Source organism: Myotis myotis, unplaced genomic scaffold (assembly GCF_014108235.1).
Source record: "Myotis myotis isolate mMyoMyo1 unplaced genomic scaffold, mMyoMyo1.p scaffold_m19_p_18, whole genome shotgun sequence".
Lineage (NCBI taxonomy): Eukaryota > Metazoa > Chordata > Mammalia > Chiroptera > Vespertilionidae > Myotis > Myotis myotis.
Genome location: NW_023416322.1, coordinates 19,048,622 through 19,074,770, shown reverse-complemented (window position 1 = coordinate 19,074,770; position 26,149 = coordinate 19,048,622). Strand labels below are relative to the sequence as shown.

Sequence of the window (26,149 nt, the reverse complement as noted above, 5' to 3'; positions counted from 1 at the left end):
TGGGTGGTATTGGGCCAGTTATTTTGCTTTCATGCTCTTTTCAGAATCCTCTTCTCCATCACCTTCAGTAGTTATTGTCGATAAGCCAATGACTCCAATCTATTTGTAGATTCAAATCTGAATCTCCGACTCAGATTTCTTTTCTGAGCAGACTACTATCTATAGTAGTGGTATAAGCAGCAGTTTATTGGTTATACATTTCTGCTTAGAAATTCCACTGAAATTTTTTTTTAAAAAAGTACGTATAGCTGACCCTTGAACAGCACAGTGGTCGGGCACCAACCTGTCACACAGTCAGAAATTCACAACTTTTGACTCCAAAAACTTCAGTTGTCCCTCAGTATGCACAAGGAATTGGTTCTATGACTTCCTGCCCCTGCAGATACCAAAATCTGAAGATGCCCAAGTCCCTTGAACAAAATGGCACAGAATGCATTCAGTCAGCCGTCTGCATCCCTGGAAATACTGTTCGACCGTGGTTGGTTGAATTTGTTAATGTAAAACCTGGAGATACAGATGGACGACTATTGCAAAATTGCATATATGAAGACCCACGCAGTTCAAACCTGTTGTTCAAGGTCAGCTGTACTTCCAAAATGAAGAACACACTAACTCACTCTATGCCTTCTACTGTGTTCCCTGTTCAACTGTTACTGTTTTTTGTTTTTTTTTAATATAGCTTATTCTTTTTTTTTTTTTTTTTTTTTTTTTTTTTACAGAGAGGAAGGGAGAGGGATCTATCAGCTGTCTCCTGCACACCCCCTACTGGGGATGTGCCCACAACCAAGGTACATGCCTTTGACTGGAATTGAACCTGGGACCCTTCAGTCTGCAGGCCGACGCTCTATCCATAGAGCCAAACCGGTTAGGGCAGCTGTTGTTTTAATCACAGAAGTTTCAACTACATAATTGCTAAAACCATATATATTATCAAGTCACTTTTACTTCCAATTCAGTCGCGCTTTTATAAAGCAACAGCCTATTCTATCCTGGATATTAATTTGGGTGTACAATGATGCAACACCCTCTTAACTGATCTTTGCTGCCTGCAGTCTGCAGTGCATTCTCCACACTCAGCTGGAGTAAACATCCCATACAAATCTATTATCACCCCTCCCGTTCCTGCCTTAAATCACGGGCTCCTAAAGGGTCAGGGCTAAACACCTTATCCCTACTCCTACTCTACACTCTGTTCCACCCACCAGCCACATTGCACTTAGGGCCTTATCAATGAAAGCTCCTGCCCTTTGTACATGTGAAACCATGTCTTAAGTGGGCTAAGAGGTTCCTGAGAATATGATGGACACTCTGGACTCTCCACAAAGGCAAGTAACATTTTTTAATTAAAATTTAAGGTAGTTCATAGTCTTGGAACTTGTAACGCCTGATTTGGTTCAATCACTGAAAGTATAAGTTTATTTATTTTCCACCTTAATACTTTAGAAAAAATCATGTTCTCAAATTTTTTGCTTTCTGGTCTAACCATTAAATTAATAATATACATGGCAATTCCCGACTTAGGTGTCTCAACTTCTTCCTCTAATCATATCATCTCTTGTACCTTGTGCTGCTGAGGACTGCCTTTCAGTCTGGGGTTGTAGTCACTTACCACTGCTTCTATTTCATAAACTGAAAAAAGGTTCTAGCATTATGGCTTCCATTCTTCTCTTCAAATGAGGCTGTACCCTCGCTGCTGCTGGCAAGGCAATGAAGGAGATCTCCACTCCACTGTCCGTCCCTCACAGAAGGCAAAGAGGTTCTAATTCTTCCCTTTTTATCCACACCAAGGTCACTCCTAATCTCAATCTCTAGATCCTAGCATTTCTATCCCCAGCAAGTTACTAGTTGGCAATGCACAGTACATCATAGCAAGTAATGGCTACTAAGACCCAGTACCTATATTCTAAGAAATTTATAGTGGGAAAGCCAGATGTGTGCACACATGGGAAGGACAGCAGAAATATGAAACCATCTCTCTCCTTTAGGTACTAAATTAGAATTCCTTTTAATGTACAGAAGAAATGCATTGGATATCTGGTTCTGGTGGAGGAAACTTCTTAAATCTCATTTGAGGAGTAGAATTGGGATTTTTCTTACCTTAGCCTGGAAAATTGGTGAAGGTAGGTGGTAGGCAGAATACCACCATCACCATCCAAGATGTCCACATCTTAGGTTTCACAAGGGACATTACAGATGTGATTAAAGTTAAGGAACTTGAGTGTGAGAAAGTTATCCTGGATTATCCAGGTTTGTGTAAATTCTTAAAAGTGGAAGCGGGAGATGAGACTGAAGAGGCAGGTGAAATTCAAAACACGAAAGGGATGCAATCCATTGTTGCTGCTTTGAAGATGGAAGGAGGAGGCCATGATCCAAGGAATGCAGTTGCCCACTGGAGGCTGGGAACAGCCCTTGGCTGACAACTGTCAAGGAAATATTTCAATCCTAAAACCCTCAAATGAGCAAGAAAACATTCTCCCTTAGAGCTCCAGAAAGGAATGCAGCCCCAAAACACTGATTTTAGCCCAGTAGGACCCATGTCAGACCTCAACCTACAGAACTGTAAGATGAGTGTTGCTTGACCATTTAAATTTAAAAAAAAAAAAAAAATACATTTTATTGATTTTTTACAGAGAGGAAGGGGGAGAGGGAGAGAGTTAGAAACATCGATGAGAGAGAAACATCGATCAGCTGCCTCCTGCACATCTCCTACTGGGGATATGCCCGCAACCCAGGTACATGCCCTTGACCGGAATCGAACCTGGGACCCTTCAGTCCGCAGGCCGCCGCTCCATCCACTGAGCCAAACCGGTTTCGGCTTGACCATTTAAATTTGTGGTAATTTGTTACAATGGAGGGGAAAAGGGTAGGAAGATCAAGGAGGGAGATAAAAATATTTATGAAAGATCAAATTCAGAGAAAATCTTAGGCTTTGTGCATGCTTTAGGAATGTGAGAATAGGAAAAAACTTTCTAAGTGGGACTGGGAAAAGACTAGTTGGCAGCCAACAGGAAAGAGGCAGGTGACCAATGAGTGACAAGTTTGCTCACACAAGGCTATTGCTTTCTGCTCACGCTCAAAAGATCCTGTCTTTGTCTATGACCTACTCTTCCGAAAGCCAAAAACAGAGGTGGAGGAAGAGGCCTGGAAAGGGAAATCCCCACTCTCAGCATTCATTATTGAAAGATTGCTTAAGGTTCCATGGGCAATCCCTGGAATTCTATGGCAAAAGACTATTCAACGAAACATTGAAGAAAAACTGCTTTATTCAACGCAGCCTCGAGAGAGTCTCTGTGGCAACACAGGGTCACTTGCTAGGAGGTTACAGATAACACAGTGAAAAGCAAATTGAGGAAACTTAAGTATTTGAGCCGGAGTGCTTATTTCCTTTTATGTCCTAAGTCAGTGTGTTTTGCTTTGTATAAAATACTTCTTAGAAATAAACCCCTTCTTTTAGAGAACACAAAGATTTCTTGCCTTCATTTGCAGTTAGGTATAGCCATATTAGATTCAGCGAAGAATCCAGTTGGAACAATGTATGCAGCTTTATTAGGCACTGTCCCTTCTACTTAGCTGGAATTTCGGCATAATGGCTTGAGCAACCATTGCTATGTTGGACCATTTGATTTTGAATGGAAACACCATATGATGGTAAAACAATAGAAGAAACTTGAATTTATAGCATGAAACACCTACAGCCCTACCCTAAGTAGCCTGTACCTCTGGACTTACTGAGTATGAGGGAGAAATACATCATTATAGTGTTTATCTCTTATTTTGAATTTGTTTCCTTCAGTTGAACCTGATCCTATGGGGCTATCTTAATTTTGTTCCAGTTACTAACATAAATGGGAACGAATCAGGAATTAACTGAAGTTAACATAATATTATCCACATAGAACACAAAATGCTGCTTATTGGACTAAGGGTATTAAAAGCAACATTTAAAACCACATTTGCTTTTGGAATTAGCAATGATGGTGGTACCATATACCTGGTACTAAGAATATACTACATACCACTGAATTGTATACCCAAAAGGGTGAATTTTATGATTTGTGAGTTATATTTCAAAACTTATTTTAAAAATTCTTTTACTTACATATATTTTTTAAATTGACTTCAGAGAGGGAGGGATGAGAGAATCATCAATCAGCTGCCTTCTGCCCATACCAGGGCTTGCCCACAACCCTGGCATATGCCCTGACTGGGAATTGAACTGTAACCTCCTGGTTCATAGGTCAGTGCTCAACCCCTGTACCACAGCAGCCGGGCTAAAAAAATCTTACAATGAATCATTCAATGAAAACATTAACATGTTTAAATGTTTTTAATTAAATAAGTTGAATTTAATTAGAACTACCATTTCTGTGCGAGATGAAATTTATTAAACTCTCTGAAATATAAAACTTGAACATAAACCCAGTGCTTTAATTTGTGGCTATTCTGATATCCCCCTTTAAGTTTGCTTCCATTTTATTATCATTCATTTCCAGATTCATATTTTGCATTACTTTGGAGAGCCTATTTTCATCTTTTTTGTCTCCTGAAGCAGCCCCTTTGTTGCAAGTTTCTGCTACAATAAAAAACTGTTCAGTTGGTGGAAGAATGCTTATTCCATAGCCATTGTTGTAAATATGATTATTAGTCATCTTCAATTTGGGTGCAGGAAGAACCTGTGAAAGTATTCAAAGAAATTAGTTTTTCAATAATGTCTATAAAAATATGAACTAATGAACATGTCATAAACTTGTTCATAAACTCTAGAACTTATTCTTGGGAGTACACATTTCTTTTAGACAACAGAATCTCAGTTTTGAACAAGTTATTTTCCTCACACTGGGTTAATGGAATATTAACTACGAAAATGTTTACTGAGGAAACATTAAATGAGGTTTTTGACTTATTTATCAGTTATTGGTAGAGATAAATGATTCTAGATGGGGTTACAGCAATACCATGAAGCTTACTTTTAATATGATAAATAGGAAAATAAATTATTTCAAAAATAATGAAAATTTCAATTAATATGTAAACTAGATTTCTATGGAAAAACTTCATTAGCTACACAAGTCTAGAGAGGTATCTAGAAAGGTAGAATTTATAGAAATAGAAAGGAATGGGAAGGCATTTCACTATTATAAACTATTGCCATTAATGTTTTACTTGATTCAAATTATTTTACAAAGTTTGAAAGTAATATAAAATACTTCTTAATATATTTATTATTCTCTTAACTTGCATTACTTTCCTAAATGTATTGTGCATCTGCTCACTGAAAAATTGAAAACATTTTTATAAGAGCAAACTTTCTCATATTTGAAGTTATTTGCTAATATTCAAGTTGAAATTATTAAATTATAAGACTAAAATTTCCTACCAGCCATCACTTAAGCCATATCTTATTTATATTATTATTTTCCAAATCAGTAATAACATTTAGACTAAATTTTAAGCCTAAAAGTAATATTTTAGTAGCTTTCTAATTATTCTCATAACAATTCTATATTAAGGAATATAAGAATACCTTCATATTAACACCACCTAAGATGCTTTTTGAACTGTCATTGGTTCTGAAGTTATTACAGTGATGAATTTCATTCCTTTCTAAAATGGCTGTGCTGCCAGGATACAGTTCAACACCAGCACCCTGTTAATGCAAAGCAAATATAACAGTCAGTAAAACACATTTCTCTCCAAAATTTCCTTTAGATTTCAAAATTGTAATCCCATATTAGCAATTTAACATACTAAGTTACATGAAAATACACAATAGTGCAAGCAACAATTTATTGTGTAGATGGTTTTTTTTAAACAGTATATTTGTGAATGTTCCATAGTTTTTTGTTGTTTTTTTTTTTTTTAAATTTTATTGATTTTTTTTACAGAGAGGAAGGGAGAGGGATAGTTAGAAACATTGATGAGAGAGAAATATCGATCAGCTTGCCTCCTGCACATCCCCCACTGGGGATGTGCCCGCAACCAAGGTACATGCCCTTGACCAGAATCGAACCCCGGGACCCTTCAGTCCTTAGGCCAACACTCTATCCACTAAGCCAAACCAGTTAGGGCTGTAGATGTTTTTAAAATGGGGGAATCTGTTATCTGTGCTAAGAAAATCTTAGGCCTAGAAAAAAGGTTGGTTGAAGTCGTACAGTCTATTATGTTGCTCTCCGACTCAAATGAAGTCTCTAAAAGGGAGTCTTTAAGCAATTCTTTTCAGTTGTAAAAATTTACTTACATATACTCTACTAAATCCCTCATAATGCTGCTAAAGTCTGTTACTCATTTTAATGGAAAAGTCCTTAGATTTCTGCTTCCTTTAATCTTGTTTCTCGTTAAATTTTCTGTTACTTGAAGACTCAAGCTGTTACAACTAACTACATACCTTACAGCAATGTCTGATAGTTTATGAGTATTGTTTTTTTTAAATAAACTATCAGATAACTGATTCATAATCTATTTTATAGCCACTGATTTCTACATTTTAAAAAGAAATCACACTTAACACAAAGTAATAATTCCTTACTTTGGACTTAGGCAGTTCACTTTTAAGTATACTATGACACTCTTGTACTGGTCTTCATTTTATTTTCATCAGCTTCTAAGCTTAATAATTCAAAGATGAAGTAACTGTTACCCTTTCTTTGCATACTAAGATCATTCAAAGTTATATCTATAGTATAGAAAGCAACAGTTTTAAAATGAAATACCTGGGCACCGATTATTTCACTGTCCTTAATTGTCAAAGAAGCCCCTGTAAGAACACACACTCCTGTTCCTTCACATTTTAATACACAGTTCTCCAGAGTCATGTGACCAGCCTCCACCACTACAATGCCATCCACTGTCCCTTGTTGTATCAAAGACAGGTGCATTAGCTTCACATTAGCAGCTTTGGACACCACAAAACTGTCATGGGAAGGTTCAGAAGTAATCATAATTTCCTCTCTCTTTCCAACTCCTGAATCATTGGAAGAAAGACATAATTAAATTAGTAGTACCAAAGTCAAAAGCCCTTTGTTATTCAATAATACTTGCTATTACTAAGTTTTTCACATATTTTTAATAAATAATATATGTAATTCAGTTATTAACTAATTAGATACTTAACCTATAATGTAATCTGGGTTTAAAATCAATCTAAATTTACCTATGGTATTTCTTTAACATACTCATTCCACTACATATTTCCCTAAATTATATAATCAGTAATCATCTACAAATGTCTAAGCCTCAAAATGTATCTCACCATAACCTATTTTTAAAACCACAATAAATTATATTAAAAAGGACTGGCAGAGACTCTTGAATTAGGTTATAAGATTAATCATATCCATAATTTTGCTCTGGAGTAGTCAAAGCAATTTAAATTTAACATCAATCCAAAAATAAGGGTTGGATCTTCAAGAAGGCTACAAATTTTTTAAAAATTACAAATATGATCATTATTATCCAGTAGTAGTTTTCAGCAAAATACTACTGATTACAATCATCAAAATCTAGTAAAAATTTTATGTAGATAGGCAACTTTTAAGTCACCTGTTCTTTTCTTTTGGCCAGACAGTGGGAATATGCATGCTTCAATATAAAAGGGCAGAATAGTTACTAAATATATTCAGACCCTTAAGAAAAAGCTCTGCTTTTCTACTATTTTAGTAAGTTTGCATGTGAATTAACTTTTTAAAGAAAATGCTGAATATACTTTAATATAGCCTTATATTTGGACTTTCCCACAAAAGTGACATTAAGTGCAGTGGAGATAGATGAAAAGAAAGTTTAGTAAAAATATAGATGGTCCTAATAGAAAATACTGTCAATAGGTTTTCATTAGAATGGGAAGAAGCAGTCTTCATTGATTTGCTCTGGTACAGTATATCCAGACAAAGTCACCTGTACAGGCAATATACACATGACAGGTGAGAAAAATCTTAATTGTAAAAAGGCACATAAGGGATTTTTGTGAAAAATAAACCTGTGTTCTAATTCCTAAGAATTTCATTAACCATGCTTATACAATTTGCCTAGTACACATTGCTATAAAAATGCAAAGGATGCCCTGCTAACCCTTTATAATGATGTCATCAGTCAATAAAGCAAGATTGACAGCTTGATATTCTCCTGGGAAAATAACTACTGTATCTCCACTATAACAACTATCCAAAGCCAAATCCAAATCATCATGTTGTTGGAGAAATGTGTCTGAAGATAAGTCCTTTACCTGAAAAGAAAGAAAGCAGCACACCTTCAACAACAGGTTAAATTGAGAGAGGTCATTTTAATCAGTTAACTTACTGGTAACGTGCTTTTCCCAAGACTTTCCTTGTATAGGAAATACATTGAATTATTATATGTATTTATGTTTGTTAAATGCTCAAAGTGTTAGTCCATCATTTAAAGGAGTGATAGTTAGATTTTCTTTATGATCACTAGTAATTTTACAGCTACTAAATAATGTGTATTAGAAGTCATATTTTGAATTTTACCTGTTACCTCCTAAACTTCACAATAGTTCTTTGAGGTGTACTATTATGCCTTTAAAAGGTGCAGGAAGTGGAAACTCAGTGAGATTAAATGGTTTGCCCAAGGACATACTGGTAGAGTTAGTAAGCAGTAAATCTAAGCTTTAGATCCAGGTCTTTATGACACCAGATACCTTTCCAATATACTTCTTTGTTTTCTAACTCGAACTGACCCTACAATTTTGATAAATCCACAAAGTCTTATATATAAAAGATTGTAGGACTAAAAAAAGTACTAGGAATTTTTACTTGGGGTAGAAAAGGGTAGATGGCTTCATTATTAGCACCTTTTAGAGTGAGGACATTTCAAATAAAATTTGGAAGCTGGAAATATACTCAGAAAATACCTATTCTTTTCCCAATAGAAATGGCAGTATCATTCATATATCTTCTTATAGGAGTAGGTTAGGACTCACCATGATGGCCTCATTTTTTTTAATTTAAAATTGAAATTTTTGGTTAATCTGCAATTTTTTTTCCATTGGTTTTTAGAAAGAGTGAAAGGGAGGCAGGGGCTAGAGAGAAAGAGAAAGAAACATCAATGTGAGAGTCACATTGACTGGTTGCCTCCCACACATGTCCAGACCAGGGCCTGGGGTTGAGTCTGCAACCCAGGTACATGCCCTTTAGGAATAGATCTCATAATCCTTCAGTGTGCAGGCCGATGCTCTAACCACTGAGCACACTGGCCAAGGCGATGGCCTTATTTTTACCTAATGACTTCACTGTTTCTCATACACACCGTACTCTGTCAGACATGCACTCATTTATTTAACCAAAACAGTTGAGCACCATGTGCCAAGCATGATGTGAGGTGGGGGGTGTATGGTAAATATATACCATTTGCTCTCAAGAAGCTCATATTCTAATAAGAGACAGACACTCAATAGATACCAACAAGTATTAAACACAGTTGTGATAAGGGGAAGGGCAGGGTGCTGTGAAAGTACACAACTGTCTAATGTATCCTGGAAGGATGCGAACAGTGGACATGATGTTTATGTTGAGGGTTGAAGGATGTGCAGCGACTCTGAAAGAATGTTATATACACCAAAATGGATACATGGAGGTGAGGAGGGATAGGATAACTCTCAGAAAATTATAACTAGCAACTGGGTAGGTGGTGGAACCATCTACTGGAACAGGGAACTCTAGAATATAAACAAGTCAGTGAAGAAGGTCATGTATTTAATTGTGGACAGTTGAAGTACTTTTGAGATAGAGTGGTGATGAGCAATGGGCAGTGGACACATTTTCAGTTATCAGTATATATTAACTGATCAGACAGAGATCAGTTAGGGATGATATCGTGCAGCAAAAGTACTAAGCATTTAATGGATAGGAGGAGGAGGGGGAAGCATCTAGAAAGAATGAGAACCAGGGGAGTATAGTAACAAGACAACAAAAAAATATTTCCAGGAGAGAACTGTGAAATGCTACTGAGAGGTTGAGATGGAAATATTTACTTTTAGACTTAGAACATTTTCCCCTCTTGGGCTGCTTAAATTTATAGTCTTCCTTTAGGTTTCAACTGAGTTATTTCTCCCAGCCAGCATTGCCAGACTTGCTAATTCAGGCTTATGTGCTCATTCTATATGCATCCTGTACATACCCATATCATAGCATGTATCATTCTTTGTTGTAATTGCCTACTTATTCATATCTCCACCATATTCAAACTTGTACAATGTGTGATGTGTGGGTCTGGTTCAACATTGTATCTTCCTCACATACAGGCTTTCTCATATTTATTTCCCATCCTTTCTATTCTACTAGCATAGTGCCTGACAAAAAAGGTTAGTACTCAGCAAATAATTGTTGACATTGATTCATTTAGTACTTACTATATGCCAATCACTAAGCTGGATGAAATGGGGGAAATATGGCATTTCTGAGCCAGGCAAGAACCCTACCTTCAAAGTGCTGCTTTTCTGATTATACACAGCTAAACTTAAATGAACAAGTAAGAATGAAGTGTCTTTCTTACCATGTCAGTAGTCATCACTTTTGCTACAATATGTGTTATAGTCTTTCCAAAATCTCTTTTTCCTTTCCTACGCCTCAGAATTCTTGGAAAAAAAGGTCCATGGACTCTAGAGTTAAAAACATGTATGACTAAATTAACAATGAAAAAAGATTCAACCTACACTTGCTTAGAAAATAAAAACTTGGCACCAAGCATCTTTGAGAAAAAGGTTTCACTAATTTTAAGCTCAAGAGCAATGAGCAACTTGAGAATAAAATATTCATTAGATAACTGTTTAAACCCTTGAACTCTAAAATCTTTTCATTTTAATGGTTTGTACTTGAAACCTGCATGCAACCCACTATAGTTAATACCTCACTCCCCTCAATTTCTCAATACAGTAGACACTTTTCCTGATTGTACTGTCATAATCCACTGCACAGAGCAGAGATGGGTTATGCCTGTGATACTGAGGCATAAGAATGTTTTAAGATGTGTCTAATTTCAGATATAATGTTCAATTAACAGACTGTTTTGTTTCAGAGGATAGGGTCTCCATAGAAATAGTTGGCTGTTGGCCTCCCAGAAGAACAATTTTAGCTTTTCTCTTAGTTGTTTTTATATTGTTTCCTACTCAGCACTTCTAATTACTTTTGTTCTTTCTCTTCTTACTCCTTTTCTTTACAGTTCCTGTGTTCTATCTCTTCATTTAAGTGTCATCAAAAGAAAGAAAAAAAATTTTTGAATGTAACTTTTATCATTCCTGTCAGCCAAAGGGACACTCCTTTTCCAATAGATGTTGATTTGCCATTAATCTCATCAGGTGAAAACGTTTGGGTTTTCTGTAGCACTTTATTGCTTGATGCTAAATGGGATGCAGCTTTAGTACCAGTATTTTTCACGTTTATTAAAATGATCAAATATTTTTGTGAAAAATTTTCAGGAAACTGGTTTTAAGAAGTTGCCATGCAAGTTATTAAAATTTGAATTCCAACATATTAGCAATATCCTCTAAAGCAAAAGTTTCATTTAAGATTTCAAAATCAAACACTCAGCATTTTTATAACTACTTAAGCAAGTGGTTTAGATATTGAGAAAGGGAACTACTCATACATTTTTGCACCATATACCCGATTACTAGTTGCTCAAGGAGTAAAGCATCCTACACTCAGGATATATGTCATACAATCCTAGTTGTAACAAATGTATATATCAGTGATTTTAAATTGAATTAGGGTATAATTACACAACACTCATTTTAAATGAATCATTTCATGAGGTTTCATAGGTGATTACACACATTTAACTCAATCAATAATCAAGATATAGAACATTCCTGTCATACTCAGTGTTGTATCTAAAAACATTGCCAAACCCAAGGTCATCTGGGTTTCTGCCTGTGTTTTATTATGAAAGTCTTTATAGTATTGTTTTATGTGTAGGCCTATGGATCATTTTGAGTTAATTGTGTGAAATCCTTTTTCTTGTTGTGAGCATGGTAACATGTCCAAGCTGAATCTGGAGATCCTTGGTTCTCTTATATAGTTTCCATCTCTGTTGAGATTTTCCATGTACTTATTAACACCATATTTTCCTCTCATTCTGTAATCATGTTTCCCTTTAATTCTTTAAACGTATTTATAATAGCTGCTTTGAAGTCTTTGATAAATCCAACATCTGGGTCCCCTCAAAATCAGTTTCTATTAACTGTCTTCCCTCCCCCGCCCCCCCCGAGTATGAGTTAACATTCTGGTTTCATTGCATGTCTATTAATTTTTGGTTGAACTAGAGATTTGGGATAATATATTTCAGTAACTCTGGATTGTGTTGTTTTTCTGAGGATTGTTAGTCTTGTATTCTATGTATGAGGCAGTTTTAACTTGCCTGGTCCCAGAATGCAAACTTTTTCCTTTGAGGTATACAGCAGCTGGCATCTCTGCTTAGTTTTCTCAATTTCCAGTTTCCTTTTTTTAGCATTTCTCTGCCTCACCAATGTTAGCATAGTTTAGAGGTCAACCAAGAATTTGAAATGGCAGAGTTTATGCTCGATTTGTGGATCCCCTTTGGCACCTCTTTTATTTTCTGGGTACCCCACCTGAGTTTCCAGGTGCTCTGCTAGCCTTCAAACTCTGTCCTTTGTCATTTTCAAACACAGTGCACTTTTTGCTGCCAGAGCTATGAGAATTGGTGATTACCCTCAGACCAAAAAGCCACAAATTTCAATTTTTTACCCATTCCAAGGATAAATCCATTTCAAGGATAAACTTTTCTGGTTGCTGCCTGCTTTTGGTCATTTCATAGTGCCTTAAAATAGTTGAATACCTTTAATAAATTTTGTCCTGATTTTATAATTAATTATCTATGGAAGGATTTGATCAATTAACTCATTCCACCGCTCGGAGAATTAGATTCTATGTGATTATATAATTTTTCAGATGAGGGAACTCTGTGTTGCCCTATGCCCTTGGAATCTAAAGTCTAGTGATGATAACTTGTATTCAAATTTAACTTTTGTTAAAGCTGCTTTTCTAGATAAGTGGATTTCAAAAATCATATCCATATTGCTTTCCCAAAGTAACCCCAAGGTTTTTTTACACAGGAATCCCAATAACAAGGAAACATCAAAAATAAACACTGGGATGGGATTCTTAGTGATTATAAAACAGGTCAAATTTGAGAGAAAATACAAAAGGAAAGATTTAGGCTCACAGTTCACAGTTAGATAAGTAAAATGTTGCTCAGAATTCCTAAGGCAAAGAATGAGTAAAGGTAGAACACAAAAAAAGGGGTTTAACAATTTTGTATGAAATAGAAGTTCTTTGACTCCATTCAAGATTTTCTATGAATTTGGAGACTATGAGCAAGAATTCCTGTTTCCCCTCTTTTAAAAACAAAGACAAAAATATATATTTTGCTGCATAACAATGTAAAAATATTTAAACACATTTGGAAGTATTCTAGAGGAGAATGGCACTGGTTAAATCTGCATTGTTTTATTTATCATCAAAAACAACTTATCAACTTATGTTGGTTAGAAAAGCAGAAATTATGAGGCAGCCAAATTGTTTCCATTTAAAATACAGCAAACTGCCTGGCCAGTGTTGCTCAGTGGTTGAATATCAACCTATGAACCAGGAGATCAGGGTTCAATTCCTGGTCAGGCACATGCCCAGGTTTCAGGCTCGCTCCCCAATAGGGAGTGTACAGGATGACAGAGTGATTCTGTCATCACCGATGGTTCTCTCTTTCCCTCTCCCTTCCTCTCTCTAAAATAAAAAACATTAAAATAGAATAAAATAAAATAGAACAAAGTATTACCGGAGGCGTAAATCTTCCCACATTTTCAATAATTCACAGAGCATTACTATCTCGTAGTATTTTTTCCAGCATTCAACAGCCTCTGCTGCAGAGGGATCCTCTTTAATATTGTTCTGATACTCAATGAGCTCAACACGCTTGTTTTTATATTTCTCCAAAGTTTTTTTGAAACGTTGTGCGATAGGACCAGGTATTGTTCCATCTTGTATATCACACCACCTGAAAAGCATCAGTATAATTACAATGCTTATCTTATATAATGTGCTGGACAAGTTGTTTTTTAGATATTTTTTATATTTTTATTGATTTCAGAGAGAAAGGGAGAGGGAGAGAGATATACAAACATCAATGATGAGAGAGAATCACTGATTAGCTGCCTCCTGCTCGCCCCCTACTGGGGATTGAGCCCACAACCCAGGCATATGCCCTTGACCAGAATCGAACTCTGGACCCTTCAGTCCGAAGGCCAATGTTCTATCCACTGAGCCAAGCCGCCTAGGGCCTGAACAAGTTTTTAAGTATACTTACAAATTAATTCTTTCTTCAATCAAAGCAGTATAATTGTCACAACATTCTTCATCATCCCAGTCTCTCCAGAGAAAGTCATAAAAAAACCTAAGATAAATCAAGATGAAAGTGATCAAAAACAGTGAGTACCACATTTAGAATTAAGGCATTCTGATATAAAAATTCTTTACATGAATTTTATCTGTTAAGAAAAAAATATTTTTCCTCATTCAAGGACATGCTTTTTATTGATTTTAGAGAAAGGAAGGGGAGGGGGAGAGAGGAACAAGGAGAGAGAGATAGGAAGGGGGTGGAGGGAGAGAGAGAGAGAGAGAGAAACATACATCAATTGGTGTATTAGGCATGTGCCCTGATAGGGAATTGAACCTGACACCCTTAAGTATACAGGAGGATGCTCCAACCAAGTGAGCCACACTGCCAGGGCAGAAAAATATTTTTAAATGACCTTTCAATGAACTACTATTAAAGATAAACTTTAAAAATTTGATTATCTGGATTCTATTTTAGGTTACTATAGATAAGATAATGTTGCTTGAAATGGAATTATAAATTTCAGGTTTCAGATTTCATAGATTTGGGTTATTTTATTCACCAAAAAAAAGTAACACTTAAGATATCATCAGATTTGTATATTGAAAGCAGGAAAGCATTAGAAAAACAGAAACATGCCCCCATCTATAGTAAGTTTATGGAATGCTTCTCTCAAATTGTACCAGACTTGAAAGAAGCAATCATAATGGGAATGAATCGAGTATTTGTAATGCCCTTAAATGTGAAAAAATGAAATCTGATATATTTAAGATGTTTAAATATGAACAAAAATTATTACTTATTTGCCAGAATTCTTTAATTCAATTTTTGTAAAATGCAAAGTTGAAAATAGCAAACGTTTATTGTCCGTATATAATACTTCAAAAGAGAATGTTTTAATTAAGAGTTACAAATATGTTCATTAAAAATAGATAAATTGAATTAAGTAAAATTAAATCAATAAATATTCACAAAGTGCTTGTATGAACAAAATTTACATGTTAAACTAAAATGCTGGATATGATAATTTTAACTTTAAGAAGTAAAAAACTCTAATACCTTACAACTTCCAAGGCCAAAGCAATATCATGTATTTCAGAATCTTGTCCTTCAACAGGGTACACTTCCAAGAGAGGCACACTATGCTCTAGTTCTTCTAAAACCTCATTAACCAAATTCCTTGGAATATTTGCAATATTAGAAGAAAAAGGCTCAGCAACAGAAACAGTCACTCTGAAACATGATGATGAGCTCTGGCGTGGTGTACAAGTTGCCTAAAATAAATATTTTAAAATTTTAGTTTTTATTTCTTAAATCAGTATTATACATGCATATATTTTAGAATCAAATGGCTGTACTAGGTTTGTTATAAAAAATACAATTTCTTTATAATCTCCCATCACCCTCTAATTTAGTGGTTCTCAACCTGTGGGTCGCGACCCTTTAGGGGTCAAACGACCCTTTCACAGGGGTCACCTAAGACCATTGGAAAACACATATATAATTCCATATTATTTTTGTGATTAATCACTATGCTTTAATTATGTTCAATTTGTAACAATGAAAATAACATCCTGCATATCAGATATTTACATTACAATTCATAAGAGTAGCAAAATTACAGTTATGAAGTAGCAACAAAATAATTTTATGGTTGGTGGGGGGGGGGGGTCACCACAACATGAGGAACTGTATTAAAGGCATTAGGAAGGTTGAGAACTACTGCTCTAATTCTTATTCCTTAGAGACAAACACTTGTAATTCTTTTAGTTGATTACTTAAACATTTACCTCTTTTTAAAAAAATATCCTTATATTGCCACTTACATTTTGTTTTGTTTCAGTTTTTATATATTGACCCCTGACTCTAAAAGAATTTAGTCATCTTTTTTTTAACATATTTTTATTGATTTCAGAAAAGGAAGAGGGAGAGAAAGAAACATCAATGATGAGAGAGAATCATTGAGCTGCTGCTTCCTGCACACCTCCTGGGAATCAAGCCTGTAACCCAAGCATGTGTCCTGACTAGAAATCGAACCGTAACCTCCTGGTTCATAGGTCGACACTTAACCACTGAGTCATGCTGACTGGGCTTATTAGTCTCATTCATTTTTCCCCACCCCCATCACATATACCCACACTCTCCTGGTCCTCCATCTATCAATGTTGTTAAAGCTTAGTATTCAGTATTTACCTTGAGTTTGAAAATGCCATTCACAGGTGAACTATACAGTGTAAACTGATTCATTTTCCTTTCCTGAACAAACTTGGTTTCTCAGGAGTCAATAATAGTTTTTTGTGGGGGTTTTTTTTTTTGCTGTTTTCTGTGAGCCTTTCATTAATTTAACCCCAAATTCCCTGAGTTGTATACATCTCCTTTCAATATGTTCAAAATAACAACAGGTTGTGTGTCAAATGAAATACCAGTTGCACTTTCTTGAAGCACTCTTTCCCAGAGTTCTTTGACCAGTTCCAATCTGAACTGGCTCTCAGACCTGCTACATGCATAGCTGTTACCTCTTTGCCATCATCCTGGGAATTCCCTTTGCTTCTCTCTTATGTTGACCTCTCTGTATTTTGGATCAGATGTCTTCATATTTCTTGATTACTTCCTTGACTGAACATCCATTAACTTCCTGAGGGGTACATTGGACATACTTTTGAGAGATCTCACATAATTGAAAATATCTTTTTCCTACTCTTAGGTTCTACCCAGGCTTCTTTCCATGGGAACTCCATATATCCGTATCTTTACTTTTGAGCTGATTCATAGAAAAATCTTGTGGTTTTCCTGCCTGGAGGGATATGCCTTACTGCCTGTATTGGAGAAGCAGAGTCAGGGTATCTTTCATTTGTTTGCAGAGACTTTGTTTCTTTGCTGAGATTGGTATTTCATTTGTTTCATGTGCATTCAGAATCGCTCGCTGAAGCCTACTTTGATGGCTACTTTAAGTCCTTGTCAGAAAATTCTAACTAACATCTGCATCATCTGGGTGTTGGTGCTTGTTGTTTATCCCAGTTAAGATCTCCCTGGTTCTTACAAGTGATGACACATGATTTTCTATTGAAACCTGGACGTTTTGGGTACTATGCTAGTAGATTCTTGATCTTATTTAAATCTTTCATCAGTCCTCTTCTGACATCAACCTGGCACAAAAAGGGGGTTGCCACCTTGGTACTGCCTAGTGGGGATGGAAGTCCAGGTTCTTCAGTTGGGGTGGGGAGGGGGGTGTTCTTTGTTGCTGCTGTTCAGAGGTGGGAGTGCAGGTTCCCCATCAGGCCTCCACTGATACCAGCACTCAGGCTGGAAGAGAGAAGAGCACCTCGTTACTGCTCCCTCCATGCCTCTCCCGACAGCACTGGGAGGAGGGGGGAGAAAGTCCTGATTCTCCACTAGACCTTTTCTGACACCACCTTGCAGGGATGACAGGAGTCTCTCCTTACTGGCAAGGTGGCAGTCCAGGTTCCCCATGTAGTCTACACTGACACTGCAGAGGGGGGCGGGGAGGAGAAGTTTCGCACAGCACTCTGGTGCTGTGGTTAGTCTGCCTTGGTACAACTTGGCAAGGGTAGTCTCTGTTTGAAAATATGGTGTTCTTTATCTGTAAAAACACCAGTAACTTACTTTTCCATAGAACACACAATTGTTTTCAGGTAGTATGCAATGCTATGAGTTGCAAACACAAGTTTTTTTCATGATTAAAACTACAGATTTGAAATATCTAATCTGAGGCAGGAGTACCATTTGTGATTGTAAATGTTAATTTACATACAGGGATATTGATCTTTAATGGAATCAAATATATGACATCAAATATGCCACAATATTTAACCTAGAGGCATAGAAAAGCAAAATATTATCAGATGAAGGCTTGAAAGTTGATGTATTATACTAAAAGGTACTTTTCATAAGAAAAAATTTCAAATTATAACAGTAGTTTTCTGGCCCATTTGCTTTTTCTTTCCTATCTATCTATCATATTTGAGATAAATAAAGAAGGGAAATGATGGGGAAAGCCCCAAATTTGTGAAAGCCTAAATTACTAATTTTTAAGAAATGGGTTTTTATTATTTTTACATTATTTGAGCAGTTAAAACTAGGCTAAATACTATCTAGTATTGTAAATTAGGTTATACTTAATGATAACTTTCTATAAGAAAATGGTGCTAACATTCCCTCTTACCTTCTTTTTATACTAATTTGCTTAGAAATTTAAAATACAAGTAAACTTTTGCCAACTTCTGTTTAAATTTCAAAGCTCCAAGTTAATAAGGTCATATTTTGATCTTAAAAAGAACTGATAATTTCACTCAAAAGAACAAAGATTAGGTCAAAATTATTTACCTCAACTAGTATACCAACAAAAGGGATAGAAGCTTCTTCATATTTCAGAAAGAATAACTCAGGGTTAGTCTTCCAGACTCCAAGCCATTTGTCTTTCAACTTTAATTTTTCTGATAGGTAGTTACTCATAGCCTCATCAGCATCTTCTGCCTAGCAAAAGAAAAAAGTACATATTTAAGTAAAATTATATATAGGTAAGATTTATATATATTTTTACTGATTTCTATTTTAAAAATGGACTCAATATACTCTTAAATAATGAAAAACCTGGGAAATAATAGATTTGAATTGAATCTACATTTAATGGAAAATATAAACACAGTAATTATCATATGTAAAAACAGTTATTTTTTCTGAATTTTAATGATGTAATGACAACTATTTAAAATATGTTCAGTACATAAAAATTTAAAATAGCACTCCATTCTGTATAGCAAATGAGTATATTAAACATTCAATAAATATTTTACCATTTGATTTTTTTAAATTAAATTCAGCTACTTCAAGGATGATAATCTAAGCTAAAATGAAACTCAGTCATTGACCATGTTTAATTAATGACAATAATTTATATAAACATCTTTCAATGCCTTTAAGAAACATACCCTTCTCCAACACTCAGTATTAAAGTTGATCATTAATACTGTCCTAGTTTTACAGGTGTTTTTAAAAATAAAATTTTTTTCAAATTATAAAATATGGTTAAGATACAGAGAAATTTGAAAAATACAGAAAATATAAGGGGGGAAAAAAATCACCCCTAATCTCGGCAGCCAGAATATAACCATTGTTGATATTTTAGTGTATTTCCTTTCAGTCTTTTTTCTATGTATATATTCATCATACAGATGAATCTGTTTTTTCTCCTGATTTTTTTTGCTTAACATTATAGCATAAGCATATTTATAGTTCTTGAAAACATAATTTTTACATGTGCATGGTTTTCCATTACATATGAAGCCACAAGTTCTTTATTGACCCCCTAGTTGGAAATTAGTTTCTAATTAATGTGTGTGTGTGTGTGTGTGTGTGTGTGTGTATAAAATTTTAGAGAGAAAAGGAGAGGGAGAGAAAGAGAAACATAGATCTGCTGCTTCTTGCACACCCTCAATTAGGGACTGAGCCAGAAATACAGGCATGTGCCCTGACAGAATGGAATTGGCGGTCTCGATGGGACAACCACCAACCAACTGAGCCACACTGGCCAAGGCAGTTTCTAATTTTTAATTTTTACAAATATCACTGCCATAAATATCTTGGTACATAAGTTCTTCTGCTTAAAAAGCAGAAACATACAATATTTGCTCTATTCAGTATTCTCAGGTACCGTATCTATGTTCTATACAAAACATCTTTCCACACCCTCAACTGATGTGTGCGAACCATTCTCAGGCTGTAAACATTCTTAGCATCGCAGTGTAGTGTAAAATCCAAGGCTACCAAATGGAATCTCATCCTTATGTGTGTGCACAAACTATTAAATGAATCAACTAAGATGTATACCTGCACATTGATAAAGTCTATCTTCATTTTTTAGAAGCTCTAGGAAAAAAGAAAACACACTACCAGAGCTGCCTCCTTAACTGATGAACTTTCAGTCTGCCGGAAATGTAATAGTTGCTCCTTTAGGCTAGGGCCTGGGCACACCTAATAAGGTATAAACCTACAAATGCTGAGTCAGTTTGACTTTTTGGAAACGCAGGTTTTCTTGGTGCCCTCTGGCCCCGACTTCCTCTGCTAAGCCCCTACAAGGTCCCGCGCTGGACTCTGGCCGGATTTCTTCCCATCCTCACCTTACAACCCCGCAGCACCTGGTCGCAGAAGAGCGCCACCTTCTCCTCCCGCCACATGCCCCGCATGGGGGACACGCACACTGGCGGCAATGGCTGCGCCTCCGCCCTCTCCTCCGCCGCCTCCTCCTCCTCCTCCTCCTCCTCCTCCTCCTCTTCCTCGGGCACCGACGGAAGGGGCTCTTCCTCCTCCTCCGCGGCCCCCTCTCCCGGGTCCTCGGCCTGAGACGCGGGCAGCAGCTGCAGCCGCCGCCGGGCCGCCTCCCGGCCCGCTTTCCCCTTCACCGGGCGAGAGGAGGCCACCACCGATCGCACCGGGGACACGCTGCTCTTCAGGGTCTCCGCCGCCGCCGCCAAGTCCCGGCCGAGCGCGGAGACAACCTCCTCGCCTCGCCCGCCGGGGCTCATGGTTCGGTCCGAGTCCTCAGGTACCGGAGACCTGGACCCCGACGCCATCCTTGCACCCCGAGGGCCAGCTGGAGCCGTTGGCCACCTTTCCCGCCTGCGCCGCGCTGGCCAATGGGCGAGCTGCGCCCTCCGAGCCCGCAACGAGCGCGGGGGCTCGAGGGGGTCCCGGTGGCGTGAGTTGGAGATGGGGTGTTGGAGTGGAGAGGGATGTTGTGGGTCGGGTTTAGGGCGGGGGTGGAGGGGCAGGGCCTGTGGGCGGGGCGGAGCTTGAGGGGACCGTTCTATAGGTGTCGGAGGGCGGGGATGTGGGCGGGGTTTTGTGGAAGGGCGGAGATAGGGGCGGGGCGTGAGGAGGCCGTCCTATAGGTGTCGGAGGGCTGGGATGTGGGCGGGGCTTTGTGTAAGGGCGGAGATCGGGGGCGGGGTGTGAAGAGGCCGTCCTATAGGTGTCGGAGGGCGGGGATGTGGGCGGGGCTTATGGAGGGGCGGGTTGTGGTGGCGGAGGCGGGGCGTGAGGGAACTGTTCTATAGGGGCTGGAGGGCGGGGCTGTAGGCGGGGCGTTGTGGTGGGGGCGGGGCTTAGGCATGGGGCGTTCTGGAACGCGGCCCTGAGCGGTGCCCCCACCTCTCTCTCCTTGGAATCACCCCGTGACAGAATTCTCACCCCAAGGTAGGATTTCTTAGGGTCTTCATACCTTTTCTGGGTGATTGTGAGTCACCCTCCAAGTCATCATGACCTAACAAATGCATGCGCCACCTGCAACTCCACACACCTGAGAGAAAATGGATGTTTACACTCGGAGGCGATAGTACATGGAGACCTCTACTTATTGCCAGAGGAAACCCTAGTGACAAATCCAGCGACCTAGAGTTTCCCCAACTGATTCACATGGTTCCCAAAACAAATGTTTCTTTACATTTTAAACAAGGCAGCCCCCTTCTGCCAAGAAGGATAGCTTAGTCTATTTCCATGTGTCTGTTGTGCTGCTCAAAATTCTCACACACACAAAAAGATTATATTATGTAACTGAAACGGGAGGCAAATTTCCAGCTAAAGAGTAATTTAATGTGTGCAAACCATGAACACTTTCACAATAAAAGTCTGCTCAAGATAATATATTTTGGAGAAGAACAGAGACCACTGATTTCTGTTATTTTATTCCCACATTGAGCCAATTGGAATAACTTTTGTTTACTGTCTAGCTGGGAAGCCTTGCCCTGGGGCCCACAGTTCCCACAGCCTTGGGAAAACACCTGCCTTCCTCCGCTCATTTGGAAGGACACTGTGTTAAATTTGGAGTTTATTTTTAGGAAAATATTAGTATTACTATTGTGTTACAAGAGTTCAGGGAATAATTACAACATTCATCATGTTTTGACTCTAAAGGCTTTTCCTCTTGTCAGGAGTTCTGGATTTTGTTTAAAATGATACCTAACTATATATTTCACTCACCCAAAGTAAAATCTACTACTCTAGCATTTCTCCAAAATGTTTCTTTTTTAAATAAATCGTGGTGGGGTTTTTATTTTTAGGTTCAGAATAATAGATACCACTTGTCCTAGTGGAAAGTTCAAAAACAACTCCCCTCCCATCCCCTGCCTCCCAAAGCAAACAAATGTTAGGAACCTGCTATGTGCTGGGCAATCCATAGATATCAAAGTTATAAAAATAAAAGACAAAATTCCTGTCTTCATAATCCTAGTGAAGGGTGCAGACAGTCAATAGGTTATTGTGTTTAGTAAGGACCATGAAGTACTGATACATGCTACAACATGGAAGAAACTTGAAAACATGCCAAATGAATGAAATCAGTCACAGAAGCCCACATAACATGTTATTTCATTTACATGAAATGTCCAAAACTGTCAAATCTAAAGAGACAGGAAGCAGATTAGTGGTTGTTTAGGAAAATGTTTTGAGGGGAAATGGAGACTGACTACTAATGGGCCCAGAAGGTCTTTCTGGGGTGATGAGAATGTACTACAATTGACTGTAGTGATGGTTGTACAATTCTGAGAATAAACTAAAAACCATTGAACCGTATGCTGTAAATGGGTGAATTGTATGCTATATGAATTACACCTCAATTTGAAAAAGTAAAATTTATAGCACATTAGATGGTGGTAAGTGCTAAGGAAAATAATAAAAATATGGGGAGGGGTGAGTAGGGATGGAAGAGTTTTGGAGGGCGGCTGGGGATATAATTTTTATACAGAGTAGGAAGGGTATATGACATTTGAGTAAAGAACTAAAGGAGGTGAAGAGGAAAATCTTAGTCTTTGATAGCTGCAAGGGAAGGAAAGTTTTTTCCATCAAGCAGTCATTCCCACAGGGAAGTTCAGATATAAGGAACACAGATAAATACGGAGTACTCCTTAATACTACTAACATATTATTTTCGTATTTCCCTACATGATAAGCATTTAAATAAGGCTCACATTGGTCAAAAAAACACTAAATGAGTGCATCTGGGGATTTGGGGATGCTAGAAGTTTTGTATGGCCGAGATTTGGTTTTTATTGTTATATCTTATTATTATCGTTATATTGTTTTACCGTTATATTTTCTTTTTATTGGTAGAGGTGCTAACATAAGCTGTGAAATGTAGTTGTGTTTGTTTTCCCCTTTGGTTTTCTCAGTTGAACAAAATAAATATTAATAAACACTCAAATCAGCAATTTGTTCCAAAAGACTTTAGTTTTTCTTTCTTAGAACACTCATCTTTCCCTCTTAACATTTTGATGTTAACTTTGAAACAAATACTATGAATGGTGGGTGCATGGAAAACCAGCTCTCTTGGAAGCATGCACCCCCTCGTTTTACCAGAAGAGGGCACTGGAGAGCTTTTGGGCTGTTTAAGGGCCCCCATCCCAAAGGGCTGGGTGGAGCCTGAAGCATTCCTGCAGGCCTGCCAGCCGCAGCCTCTGACTCAGAAGCAGACAGCGCACCACTTTGCTAAAGGACAAGCTCAGACACATTTCTCTAAGGTCTTACACCTCTTTCACCTCAAAATGATGTTCTGCTAAGTCTTCAGACTTTGACGATGTGGACTCACTCCCTGGTCCTTGTTTTGTGTTCTGTTTTTGTTTTTAGCAGTTTTTGAGATAAACACGGGATTTTAATTTCATTTCACATTACTCACCAGACATGTTTCAGGGCACAAAGATTCTAATAACAAGAGGCAATACAGGGTATGGACAAGGCACACAGCCTAAAACCAATGACGATAGCTTTGGTGGTAAAAAGCTAATGGCCCACACACATTTGCCTTAATCAATATCAGAAGTCATACACTTCCATCTTGGCAGCATAGGACACTCAGATGACAATAGCTAATTAGCCTCCATGTGGAAGAGTGCACAGCATCTAATAGTACAGCAAATGTATTTATTTATTTAATTTTTAAAAATTCTGCCGAAACCGGTTTGGCTCAGTGGATAGAGCGTCGGCCTGCGGACTGAAAGGTCCCAGGTTCGATTCCGGTCAAGGGCATGTACCTGGGTTGCGGGCATATCCCCAGTGGGGGATGTGCAGGAGGCAGCTGATCGATGTTTCTCTCTCATCGATGTTTCTAACTCTCTATCTCTCTACCTTCCTCTCTGTAAAAAATCAATAAAATATATTAAAAAAAAATAAAAAAATAAAATAAAAATTCTATTTTTCAATTATAGTTTACATTCAACATTATCTTGTTTTAGTTCCAGGCGTACATCATAGTGGTTAGACAATGATATACTTTACAAAGTGATCCCCTCGATATTCCAGTACCCACCTGGCACCATCCACAGTTATTGCAATATTACTGACCATATTTCCTATGCTGTACTTGACATGATGTTCGCCATGGGTTTGCCATTCTATGGCCTTTATTATGTTGAGGTATGTTCCCTCTATTCCCACTTAGCTGAGAGTTTTTATCATAACCGGGTACTGGGTTTTAACAAATGCTTTTTCTGTGTCTATTGATATGATTGTATGATTTTTATCCTTTGATTTGTTTATGCGGTGTATCATACTAATTGATTTGTGGATATTGCACCAACCTCGCATCCCAGTAATAAATCCCCCTTGATCGTGGTGTATTTTTAATGTATTGCTGAATTCAGTTTGCTAGTATTTTGTGGAGGACTTTTGCATTTATGTTCATCAGAGATAGTGGCCTATTTTCTTTGTGGTGTCTTTATCTGGTTGTGGAATTAAGATAATGTTGGCCTCATAAAATGAGCTTGGGAGTATTCCCTCATCTGGAATTTCTGGAAGAGATTGAGAATAAGTGTTAGCTCATTGAATGTTTGGTAAAATTCACCTATGAAGCCATCCAGTCCAGGTCCGTTTGTCCGGAGTTTCATTTTTGTTTTTGTTTTCTGCATCAGTTTTGTTTATTCTAAATGGTTTGTTCAGATTTCCTGTGTCTTCCTGATCTAGTCTTGGAAGAGTGTATATTTCTAGGAATTTATCCATTTCTTCCAGATTGTCCAGTTTGTTGGCATATAATGGTTTGTAGTACTTGCTTATAATCCTTTGTATTTCTGTGGTGTCAGTTGTTACTTCTCCTCTCTCACTTCTGACTTTACTTATTTGGATCCTCTCTCTTTTTTCTTGATGAGTCATGTTAAAGGTTTATCAATATTGTTTTGCTTTTTAAAGAACCAGCTCTTGGTTTCATTGATTTTTTTTTTTTTTTCTTCAAACACATTCTACCGATTTTTTTACGGAGAGGAAGGGAGAGGGACAGAGAGTCAGAAACATCGATGAGAGAGAAACACCGATCAGCTGCCTCCTGCACACCCTCCACTGGGGATGTGCCCGCAACCAAGGCACATGCCCTTGACCGGAATCGAACCTGGGACCCCTGAGTCCGCAGGCCGTTGCTCCATCCACTGAGCCAAACCAGTCAGGGCTCATTGATCTTTTGTATTAATTTTAGACTTTGTTTATTTCCACTCTGATCTTTATTATTTCCTTTTTTCTCCTCATCATTTTGGGCTTTGTTCATTGTTTGTTTGTTGTTGTTTTTTTTTTTCCTAGTTCCTTTAGGTGTACAATCAGATTGTTTACTTGAGATTTTTCTTGTTTCTTGAAGTAGGCCTGTAATGGTATGAATTTCCCTCTTAGAGCAGCTTTTGCTGTGTCTCATAGATTTTGGGTTGTTGTGTGTTCATTTTTATTTGTCTCAGGTATCTTTTGATTTCTTCCTTGATCTCATTGTTAGCCCATTCATTGTTTAGTAACATATTATTTAGCC

General features: G+C 37.5%; 1 protein-coding gene and 1 long non-coding RNA gene across 3 annotated transcripts; one reads left to right on the top strand and one right to left on the bottom strand.

Moving 5' to 3' along the window:
- Positions 1-4,308: 4,308 nt before the first annotated feature.
- On the bottom strand, positions 4,309-21,125 carry SHCBP1L (SHC binding and spindle associated 1 like). 2 transcript variants are annotated; one of them, XM_036343702.1, is made up of 10 exons: positions 20,499-21,125; positions 18,706-18,855; positions 15,421-15,635; positions 14,332-14,418; positions 13,804-14,022; positions 10,507-10,612; positions 8,065-8,218; positions 6,711-6,961; positions 5,525-5,647; positions 4,309-4,673 (listed from the first exon to the last, which is right to left on the bottom strand). In XM_036343702.1, exons 1-10 carry the CDS (start codon positions 20,949-20,951, stop codon positions 4,428-4,430), a joined length of 2,004 nt encoding a protein of 667 aa, XP_036199595.1. In that variant the 5' UTR covers positions 20,952-21,125; the 3' UTR covers positions 4,309-4,427. The 2 variants fall into 2 exon arrangements, with proteins under 2 accessions (XP_036199595.1, XP_036199596.1); XM_036343703.1 differs by lacking the exon at positions 13,804-14,022.
- LOC118673164 lies at positions 14,020-15,660 on the top strand. The gene is made up of 2 exons (XR_004973322.1): positions 14,020-14,452; positions 15,479-15,660. It is a non-coding gene; the product is annotated as an uncharacterized LOC118673164 (long non-coding RNA).
- Positions 21,126-26,149: the final 5,024 nt, after the last annotated feature.